Source organism: Neovison vison, chromosome X (genome assembly GCF_020171115.1).
Source record: "Neovison vison isolate M4711 chromosome X, ASM_NN_V1, whole genome shotgun sequence".
NCBI classification, from domain to species: domain Eukaryota; kingdom Metazoa; phylum Chordata; class Mammalia; order Carnivora; family Mustelidae; genus Neogale; species Neogale vison.
The window spans coordinates 71893218-71905269 of record NC_058105.1 but is presented as its reverse complement, the minus strand read 5'-3'; the positions used below and the strand labels follow the sequence as shown (position 1 = coordinate 71905269).

General features: G+C 37.1%; 1 protein-coding gene across 1 annotated transcript in view; it reads left to right on the top strand.

Moving 5' to 3' along the window:
• Positions 1-12052, top strand: part of EDA (ectodysplasin A) — a 491171-nt gene that overhangs the window by 464553 nt on the left and 14566 nt on the right. The window contains exon 3 of the mRNA XM_044234674.1: positions 11025-11048. Coding sequence (XP_044090609.1) covers positions 11025-11048 — 24 coding nt within the window. The remainder of the gene's footprint in view (positions 1-11024; positions 11049-12052) is intronic.

The window sequence follows — 12052 nt, the reverse complement described above, 5'->3', positions numbered from 1 at the left end:
ATTTGATTATCTTATATTTTGTTGAAGACCTTTGCATCTAATGTTCACCAAGGATATTGTCACATAGTTTTCTTTTCTCGTGGTACCCTTGACTGGTTTTAGAATCAGGGTAATACTGACTTCATAAAATAAGTTCCCTCCTCTTGTATTTTTTGGAAGAATTTGAGTATTGATATTATTTCTTCTTTGAGTATTTGGTAGAATCCACCAGTGAAGCCTTCTGATCCTGGACTTCTGTTTATTGGAAGATTTTTTATTATGGATTCATTCTCCTTACTAGTAATTAGTCTGCTCAGATTTTCTGTTTCATCATAATTCAGTCTTGATAGGTTGTATGTTTTTAGGAATTTATCCACTTCTAGCTTGTTCAAATTGTTGGTATATAATTATTCATAGTAGTATTTTATGATCCTCTGTATTTCTGTGGTATCAGTTGTAACATTCCCCCTTATTTTCTGATTTTGTTTATTTGAGTTATCTCTTCTTCTTGGTGAGTCTAGCTAAAGTTTTGTCAATTTCATTTTATCTTTTCAAAGAACCAGCTCTTAGTTTCAGCGTTTCTTATTGTCAATATTTTTTTCTTACTTACATCTACTTTTTTAAGAACAGTTTTGTGTTCACAGCAAGATTGAAGGGAAAAGAGAGATTTCCCATATATAGTTGCCCCTACCCATGAAAAGCATTCCCCTCGTTATCAACAATATCCCACCAGAGTGGTACATTTGTTAAAATTGTTGAACCTACATTGACACATTGTATAATCACCCAGCTCATAGTTTACACTGCTGTTGTACATTCTGTGGGTTTGGAAAAATGTATAATGACATGTATACATCATTATAATATCATACTGACCTGAAAATCCTGTGCTCCAACTATTTATCCCTCACCCCCAATTTCTAAAAACCACTGATCTCTACTGCTATGTTGTAGAGTCTGTGTTTAGTTTTGTAAGAAACCACAAAACTCTTCCAAAGTGGCTGTACTATTTTGACATTCCCACCAGCAGTTAATGAGGGTTCTTGCTGTACCACATCCTCAGCAGCATTTGGTATTGTCCGTATTCCAAATTTTGACCATTCTAATAGGTGTGTAGCTTTATCTCATTGTTGTTTTAATTTGTATTCCCCTAATGAGAAATGATATGAAATGTCTTTTCATATGCTTGCTTTCCATCTGTGTATCTTCTTTGGTGAGATATCTTTTAAGGTCTTTGGCCCATTTTTTTTTAAATTATTTTCTTAGTTTTCTTTTTTATTTTCTATTTTTTTATTATGTTATGGTAGTCATTATACCATCATTAGTTTTTGATGTAGTGTTCCATGATTCATTGTTTGCATATACCCAGTGCTCATTGCAATACATGCCCTTCTTAATACCCATCACTGGGCTAACCCATCCCCCCATGTCCCTCCACTCTGAAACCCTCAGTTTGTTTCCCAGAGTCCATAGTCTCTCATGGTTCATCTCCCCCTCTGATTTCCCTCCCTTCATTTTTCCCTTCCTTCTCCTAATGTCCTCCATGCTATCCCTTATGTTCCACATATAAGTGAAACCATACTTTCTCTGCTTGACTTATTTCACTCAGCATAATTTCCTCCAGTTTCATCCATGTTGAGGCAAATGGTGGGTATTCATCCTTTCTGATGGCTGAGTAATGTTCCATTGTATATAAGGAGCACACCTTCTTTTTTTTTTATTTCTTTTCAGCATAACAGTATTCACTGTTTTTGCACCACATCCAGTGCTCCATGCAATCCGTGCCCTCTTTAGTACCCACCACCTGGTTCCCCCAACCTCCCACCCCCGCTCCTTCAAAACCTTCAGATTGTTTTTCAGAGTCCATAGTCTCTCATGGTACACCTCTCCTTCCAATTTCCCTCAGATCTCTTCTCCTCTCCATCTCCCCTTGTCCTCCATGCTATTTGTTATGCTCCACAAAAAAGTGAAACCATATGATAATTGACTCTCTCTGCTTGACTTATTTCACTCAGCATAATCTCCTCCAGTCCCTTCCATGTTGATACAAAAGTTGGGTATTGGAATATTACACAGCCATCAGAAAGGATAAATTCTTATGTGTGGAGTTGGTTTGATTTGTTGTTGGTTCTCTAGTTCTTTAAGGTGTAGAGACAGCTGGTGTGTTCTGGATTTTTCAGGTTTTTTGAGGTAGGCTTGGATGGCTATGTATTTCCCCCTTAGGACCGCCTTTGCTGTATCCCATAGGTTTTGGACTGAAGTGTCTACATTCTCATTGGTTTCTATGAATTGTTTAAGTTCTTCTTTGATCTCCTGGTTGATTCTTAAGCAAGGTGGTCTTTAGCTTCCAGGTGTTTGAGTTCCTTCGGAACTTTTCCTTGTGATTGAGCTCCAGTTTCAAAGCATTGTGATCTGAGAATAGGCAGGGAATCATCTCAGTCTTTTGGTATCGGTTGAGTCCTGATTTGTGACCCAGTATGTGGTCTATTCTGGAGAAGGTTCCGTGTGCACTTGAGAAGAATGAGTATTCTGCTGTTTTAGGGTGGAATGTTCTGTATATATCTATGAGGTCCATCTGGTCCAATGTGTCATTCCATGCTCTTGTTTCTTTATTGATTTTCTGCTTCGATGATCTGTCTAATTCTAACATGAGATAGTTCTAGTTCCCTGGCATTTTCTCTCTTGAAGCTGGACAACTACAGTGGTCTCAAGTGAAAGAAATGGGTATGGTGGCTATAGAGCCAGGGCACCGAGATCCATGTTAAAACTCATAAAAATTATTTACTAACTGTGGTGAGCTATATTAGAATAAGAAAGAAAGATGATGTACTCACTACCATTTGTAAGAAATGTAATACAGTCTAGTGAAAATCTTGTCTATAACTCCTCATCCTCATTTTTTCCCAAGGGATATGCCAAATAGCCACTGAGTAGAAGCTCTCTGATAGCCCTTCTGTGACACAAGTTGAAGTAGAGAAAGGACAGGCTTTAAGACCTATTGCTCTCAGTATTCTTTATTTCATGGCCATTTGGAAAGTAAAAATTTTAATTAGTTCTTTAGCTCACACTGTATGCTAAAATCTGTACTAAATTAAAGATCTAAACATAAAAGTAAAATCATAAAATAAGTAGAAAAATATGAAGAATTACCTATATAATGCTGATGTATCCATATTAAAAATGATAATGCAGAAATATAGTTACTGACATAGAAAAAATTTTCTAACATTTTTTACTCTATTTTGCAAAAATACGTACATACGACTTAAGAAATTTCTAGATACACATTAAGATGTTAATACTGGTTATTTGTGGGTAGTTTAATAAGCTGTTTTGTTTCAAACAAGATGCAACTATATGCTGCCCACAAGAGACTAACTTCAGACCTAAAGACACATATAGACTTGAAGTGAATGGATGAGAAAAAATACCATGCAAGTGGAAGAAAAAAAAAAAAGAGCCATGGTAATGATACTTATATCAGACAAAATGGACTTTAAAGATTTTATTTATTTATTTATTTATTTATTAGAGAGAGAGATCATAAGTAGGCAGAGATGCTGGCAGAGGGGAAGGGGGAAACAGGCTCCCTGCTGAGCAGAGTGCCTGAAGCAGGTTTGATCCCAGGACCCTGAGATCATGACCTGAGCCAAAGGCAGAGGCTCAACCCACTGAGCCACCCAGGCACCCCCAAAATGGACTTTAAAACAAAGACTGTAGCAAGAGGCAAAGAAGGGCACTACATAAGGATAAAGGGATCAATCCAACAAGAGGACTGAAGAGGATATAACACTTGTAAATATCTTTTCACCCAACATAGAAGCCTCTAAAATACATAGAGAAAATTTTAATAGACATAAAGGGAGAAACTGACAGCAACACAATGATAGTTGGGGACTTTAACACACATGTACATCAATGGAAAGATCATCCAAATAGGAAATCAATAAGGGAATAGTCTTTGAATAAGACATTAGACCAGATGGACCTAACAGATACACACAGAATATTTCATTCAAAAACAGTAGAATACAAATTCTTTCTCAAGTGCACATGGAACTTTCTCTAGAATAAATCACATGTTATCCCACAAAACAGGTCTCAGTAACTTTAAGAGACTGAAATCACATCAAGCATCTTTTCAGACCACAATGGTATAAAACTAGAAATCAATTACAAGAAAAAAAACTGGAAAAACACAAACACATGGAGGCTAAACAACAAATGGGTCCATGAAGAAATCAAAGAGGAAATAAAAAACACCTGGAGGAAAATGAAAATGAAAACACAACAGTCTAGAATCTTTGGTAGACAGCAAAAGGAATTCTAAAATATAATTTTATAATACAGGCCTACCTCAAGAAAGAAGAAAATGTTATATAAACAATCTAACCTTACACCAAAGGAGCTAGAAAAAGAAGAACAAACAAAGCCCAAAGCTAGTAGAAGAAAGGAAATATATATTAGAGCAGAAGTAAATGAAATAGACTTAAAACAGAAGAACAGAGAAATGAAACCAAGAGCTGGTTCTTTGAAAAGATAAAATTTATATACCTTTAGCCAGACTCATCAAGAAAAAAAAGAGGATTCAAATAAATAAAATTTAAAATGGAGAGAAATACCAACCAACACTATAGAAATAGAAAGAATTGTAAAACAATATTATAAAACGTTACAATGCCAAAAATTTGGACAACCTAGAAGAAATGGACAAATTCCTAAAAATATATAATCTTCCAAAACTGAAGAGGAAAAAGTAGAAAATTTGAACAGACCAACTACTAGTAATGAAATTGAATCAGTAATCAAAACCCTCCCAACAAACAGAAGTCCAGGACCGGATGGATTCACAGGTGAATTCTGTGAAACATTTAAGAAGAGTTCATACCTATTCTTCTCAAACTATTTTTAAAGAAGAAAAACTTCAAAATTCATCCTACATACCCACCATTACCCTGATACCAAAACCAAAAACATTACAAAAAAAAGAAAGAAAGAAAAGAAAACTATAAGCCAATATTTCTGATGACCGCAGATGCAAAAATCCTCAAAAAATATTAGTGAACCAAATTCAACAGTACACTTAAAATGTTCACCACGTTTAAGTGGGATTTATTCCTGGGACACAAAGAGTGGTCCAATATTTGCAAATCAATGTTGTAAATCACATTAACAAGAAGAAGAATACAAACCACATATTGTAGTAGTCTCAATATGTAGTAGATGTAGTAAAAGCATTTGACAAAACACCATATCCACTCATGACTAAAAACTCACAACAAAGTAGATTTAGAAGAAACATACTTAAACATAATAACAGCCATATATTGAAAAAAGTACAGCTAATATCATTCTCAATGGTGAAAAACTGAAAGCTTCTTCTCTAAGATCAGGAAAAAGACAAGAATGTCTACTCTCACCAGTTTTATTCAAGATAGTACTGGCAGATTTTGGCTGCAGCAATCAGAAAAGAGAAAGAAATAAAAAGCATCCAAATCAGCAAGGAAGAAGTAAAACTCTCATTATTTGCAGATGAAATGATAATATATGGAGTCTTAAGGACTCCACCAAAAAACTGTTAACTAATAAGTAACTTCCATGAAGTTGCAGGATACATAATTAATATACAGAAATCTGTTGCATTTCTATACACTAATAATGAAATAGCATAAAGAGACATTAAGAAAACAATTACCTTTACAATTACATTAAAAAAGGAATAAGCTACAGGAATACGTTTAACCAAGGAAGTGAAAGGCCTACATTCTGAAAACTCTAAGACATTGATGAAAGAAAGTAAAGACCATACAAACAAATGGCATGCCCATGGATTGGAAAAATTAATATCATTAAAATGTCAATACTATTGAACCTACCTACAGATTAAATACAATCCCTATCAAAATACCAATAGCATTTTTCATAGAAATAGAACAAAAAAATTCTAAAACTTATATGGAACCACAAAAGACCTCGAAGAGCCAAAGCAATCTTGAGAAAGAAGAACAATACTAGAGGTATCACAATCCCAGACTTCAAGATATATTACAAAACTACAGTAATCAAAACAGTATGGTACTGGCACAAAAATAGATACATAGATCAATGGAACAGGATAGAAAGTCCAGAAATAAACCTATGCTACATAAAGAAAGCAAGAATATATAATGGAGGAAAGACAGTCTTTTCAATAAATGATGTTGGAAAAACTAGACGGCTGCATGCAGAAGAATTAAACATGACCTCGTTCTTATACCACACACAAAAATAAACTTGAAATGGATTAAAGACCTAAATGTGAGGCTTGAAATCATAGAGCTCCTAAAGGAAAATGCAAGAAGTACATTCAGTCTTAGCAACATATTTATGGCTCTGTTTCCTCAGGCAAGGGAAACAAAAGCAAAAGTAAATGACTGGGACTACATGAAAATAAAAAAGACTTTTTCATAGCAAATAAAATTAAAACACAAAGCAAAAAGACCAAGTGAAGATATTTGTAAATTATATATCCAACAAGGAATTAATTAAGGAATTAATATCCAAAATATATAAGAAACTTATGCAACTTGGAGTCCAGGAAGACAGCAGCAGAGTAGGGTGACCATAGGCTCACTTCGTCCTGTGAATACAACTAGATAACTATCAAATCATCCTAAATATCCCAGAAATCAACCTGAAGACTTACAGAACAAACTCCACAACTAAAGGGAGAGAAGAGACCACATTAAAGAAGGTAGGAAGTACAGAGGTGTTGTTTGGGAGAGAAACAGATCATGGCCACTGCAGTGGGTAGGGAGCCACAGTTGCAAAGAATGGCAAGGGACAAACTGAGATACTGGGGAATGCAAAGAGAAAATGCATCCCCCATAGCAACTGGCTTAGAAAGTGAGAGGGGCAAAATCTTGTGAGTTCTTGCAACCAGCAGGGCTTAAAGCCTAGAGTTCTAAAGGTCATCAGGCTTGCTCAGAGAGAGCCCAGAGGCATTGGAGCTGCTTTTGGAGAGAAGGCAGGGCAAACAGCCTGCAGACATACAGTGCAGAAACAGAAATCTGAAAAGTACCTAGGGCACACAGCAGGAAGATTGTTTGCTCATCTCAGATCATGTCCCAGAGAGGTAGCATTAATGGAGATACTCCTCCAGGAACAAAGGAACTGGTAGGCACCATTTCCCTTCCCCACCCCTCAGCAGAAATACAGATACACCTGCAGGAATCAGGGCAGAATGGACACTCACTACCTAAGTTGCTTACACCAAGACCCAACCCTTGTGCTCTGGTGGAACACCCTTCCTAGTCACACTTGCCTCAGTCCCAGCATGGAGGGCTCCCTCCCCCAGATAGACCAGCCCAGACCCCTGCCCACACCATGTCTCCTGACCCAGGAATTTAGCAGGACCTAAGTTCCAGCAGCAATAGTGTCAGGTCTTATTTCACAAGTAGATGAAGCACATGTAGTTAAGACCCACCACATTCAGGCCAGGGACCAAACATTGCCCACAAGAGGCAAGGAAATCTTCTGCAGATGAAGGCCCTGAAGGGTAAAGCAGCCAAGACACAACTGCTGAACACACACAGCACACACTGGAGACACTCCCTGTAGTTCTAGGCCCTGGGAAACAGGAAACCCTACACTGTAGGGTACAAGTCCTCTTTTTAAGGCCGTTATTGTCCACAACAGAAAAAGTAGCTGACTTTCCTAACACAAAGAAGCAGGCACAGAGACTTAAACAAAATGAGAAGAGAGATGAATTTGTCCCAAATGAAAGAACAGGAGAAGGTCATGGCCAGAGATCTAAGTGAAACAGATATAATGTGCCAGATAGAGAATTCAAAGTAATGAACATAAGGATACTTTCTGGACTTGAGAAAAGAGTGAAAGACATGAGTTTGACTCTTAACACAGAGATAAGGGATGACATAACATAGATAAAGGGCTCAATAAACAAAATGAGAAACACACTTGATAGAATGAACAGGCTGGAAGAAGCAGAGGAATGAACTAATGACCTAGAAGACAGAGTAGTGGAAAGTAATCAAGCTGAAAAAGAGAAAATTATGAATTATAAGAATAGACTTAGGGAATTCAGTGACTCCACCAAACATAATAACATTTACATCATAGGAGTCCCAGTGGAAGAGAAAGGAGGGCAGAAAATATATTTGAAGAGATAATAGCTGAGAACTTCCCTAATGAGGAAGTAAACAGATATCCAGATCCAGGAGGCACAGAGACCCCCAGGAAAATCAATAAAAGCAGATCCACCCAAGACATACTAGAATTATAATAGCAAAATCTGGTGACAAAGAAAGCAATTTTAAAGCTGCAAGACAAGTTTCTTCAACAAATGGTGTTGGGAAAGAAGTGAGAGACCTGTACTCTGTTGGCAGGAATGTAAATTGATGCAGCCACTATGGAAAACAGTAAAGAGTTTCCTCAGAAAATTAAAAATAGAAATAACATATAATCTAGTAATTCTACTATTGGGTATTTACCCAAAGTAAATGAACACACAGATTCAAAAACTCCTATGTTTATTGCAGCATTACTTACAGTAGCCAAGATATGAAAGCAGCCCAAATGTCCATCAATAGATGATATGGAATATTATTACTCAGCCAGAAGAAAAATTAGATCTTGCAATTTGTGACACTGCTGGACCTAGAAGATATAAATGCTAAGTGAAATAAGTCAGACAAAGAAAGATAAATGCCATTTTCTTTCACTTACATGTGGAATCTTAAAAGTAAAACAAATGAATAAACAGATAAAAAGCAGAATCAGAGCTATAAATACAGAAAACAAGGTGGGAGTTGCCAGAGAGGAAAGGGGTAGAGAGATGGGCAGTATGGGTAAAGGAGAGTGGGAGATACAGGCTTTCTTTTTGAAATGAATAAATCATGGGGGTAAAAGATACAGCATAGGGAATAAGGTCAATAATATAATAGCAATGTATGTGGACAGGTGGTAGCTACACTTGTAATGAGCATAACATATAATATAGAGTTGTTGAATAGCTGTTATACACCTAAGTTAAAAATAAGATTCACTGAAAAAAAGTGAAATAAAGCTAGTTTTGTTTAAAAAATAAATTTTTCCTTTTTTCTTCCCCCTTTTATGTATATATGTATGTATGCATGCATTTATATACGTACAATGAGTTGGTTCCTAGTAAACACAACAGAAGTTTAAAACAAAATTCTAACTTCCCTTTCCTTCTTTTCAGTTGTTGATTTAAGTCACACTTTCTCCAGGAAGTTTGGGTTTGTTGGTTCTTTTCTCAAATAGCCAATATAATTCCTTGTCTCCCCTCTTTGATATTTTTGTATCCAACTGAATGGTCTTTTCAGGTAGAGTTGTTTCCTTATTTACCTTGCTGCCTTCCAGAGGCACGCTTGGTGAAGACTGGTTGCTTGTGATAATCTGATCTCCTCAAAACCTGCTTTGAAGGGTGATGTGACAGTGCTGAACCTTTAGGCAGCTGAAATGGTCAGAACCTTGTCCAGGGCTAGCACAGCTGGTCTGTGAGTGCAGTGTCGCTGCACTTTCTGTGACCCCACTGCTCTGCCCTGCGGAGGTGGCTGGCTCGCTGACTGGTAGCTGGCTGATGGGACTGGGCCTTTCTTCATAAAGCCTTCCTCCAATAGCTTTGTTTTTGGTCAAAGAGGTGGCCCTGCTTATGTTGAGTTGTTCCATCTTTGTAGTATTTGCACAGCTATGCTTCCTTGCCAGAACCCCCATGCACATTATCAAGGACTCTCAATGCCATTAAACACATAAAGGATAAGCAGCAAAGGAAGAAGACAAAGGCTGAGAGGAAGAAAAAGGAGGAGCAACAAGGATAAAACAATGGGGACTGATGACCTTCAGTGTGGCAAGTTGCTGAACCCAACCTAATACAGCCCACGTACATAATAATACCTACTGTTACACGTGAAATTTAGCAGGGAAGTTACGAAAATAAAATTCTTTTGCAAGGGAAGGCCACACAGCCATTTGTTATCAAGGGACCTATGCCTGCCTCTGATAGAGCCTGCTCTTACAGGTAAAGATCATTCTAGGCTTGTTGTAAAAATAAAATGAGATGATAAATGGAAATAACCATGTGTTATGGGTTATAAAACAATATGCAAATGTTTGGTGTTCTTTTTGTAAGCTCCTGAGGACAATGACAATGGTTTAATGTCCAATAGTATCTTCATGGGAGTTTGGGACAGATTTTAAACACCTGCATCTAAAGAAAATCAAATCCACCTACAGAATGAAGAGAATTGGGTCCCCAGGAGGGGAAAACATTTGTGGAAGATCCATAAATTGTGTGTGTCTGGGGAGTGGTTGTCACCTAACCATATAGCAAAAGTTTTCCCATTGAGTATCCTCAATTGATTAGAATTGTTTTCTTTAGAAGCAATTTCCAAGAAAACGCCTGTGATTTCATTGTCAGTGAAACTGTTGACACTTCTTTTTTAAAGTGTCTGTTAACTTATAGTCAATTACAACAGGAGTGCATGTGGTACCCACATGAATGTATTTTGGTCACACTGCTTTAATAACTATCTATTGAAATCACAATAAGTGACTCCAAAGTCTGCTGCTGCTGCTGCTGCTGTTTGTTCTGTGAAAATGACCCTCTTTTCCATTTAGCTTCAATGCAGGAGACTTCATACCAGTTCTTCACCTGAATGTGTGACTCTTCAATCTCAGGACTCGCAGAATTAATGGAATGCCGTCCTAAGGTTGTTGAGTTTTGCGTTTATGGGCATTTCATCTCTACAAAGAAGTACCCATTCCCTCACTGCAAAGATGGAGACTGAAAGAGTTTTCTGTGGAAAAATCTTTCTTGTAATGTTCTTGTTACAACAGTTAAAAAACAGAAACAGACTGGAGAGGTCTGATAATTGGGAAATACCTTGCCAATGACCTGGCCCTTGGTGTGGGGCTCCCTCAAAATCTGCAGTGTCTTTGGAGTTTCTCCTATGACTGTCTTGGAGAATAAACACTTTATGTTAATTTCCAGGGGCTTAATTTTCCATTTTCTTTTTTAACAGGTCCAGTTAAAAACAAGAAAAAGGGTAAGTTAAGCTCCCGATTTTATAAAATTGTTCTCGTGTCTTTTCTAAAATTAGAAGGAAAAAAACCAAGGGAGTAATATTTTTATATATTCTTTCAATGTTGGTTGTCCACTGTTTTAGTCAATCACCTGTGACCTCCTTGAGTATGGTAGCTTCCATGAAACAAGAAGTAGAAATTGTTTTTCAGTGATGATTCATGAAATTGCTTCTCTAGCAGTATATGAAAGTTGTTTTTATTATTCTTTCTTGCTCCCTCTTTTATACAATTAAATTTACATCTCTTTCCTTCATTCTTCCTTACTCTTTCCCCTTTCCTTTGTCCTTTCTTTACCTTACTTTATGGAATCAATAATCACGTATAAATTAAGTCCTAAGAAAGCTTGTGGGGACTAGGTATACCACCTCCCTGAGAGATGTCAGTACCCTGTTCTTGGCCTTAAAGCTATCCCTACCCTATGCCTTAGAGAAAGTATTTCTCAATTTGGGGTTTCAATATCATTTTCTCTGTGAGGGGAAAAGGAAAGCTGGAGGAATACCTTGATCTTTCGGTCCTTTCAAAGAAGCTTCTGGTTGAGCAGATCCATTGTGCCACTGTTGGGTCAGTATGTTTCTAACATACTTGCAACAAGATTGACCCAAGAGCTTGTACAAGCACTTGCATACTTGAATAGGAGAACCCAAAAAACAGAACAAGTTCCAAAAGACAGAATTAAGCTATATGGTCCACTCCTTAGGACTAAAAAAAGAAACCAAATACAAAACCAGTTTTAAGTAACTATTTCCGTGTTCTGACCTGGAAAGAAAATAAAGTGAAATTAATGATTTTCACTAAAACACTTTAAGTAGGGGCACCTGGGTGTCTCAGTTGGTTAAGTGTCTGCCTCTGGCTCAGGTTATGATCCTGGGGTCCTGCTCAGTGGGGAGTCTGCTTCTCCCTCTGCCCCTCCCCTATGCTCCTGCTCTCTCACTCTCAAATAAGTAAATAAAATCCTTTAAAAAATAAA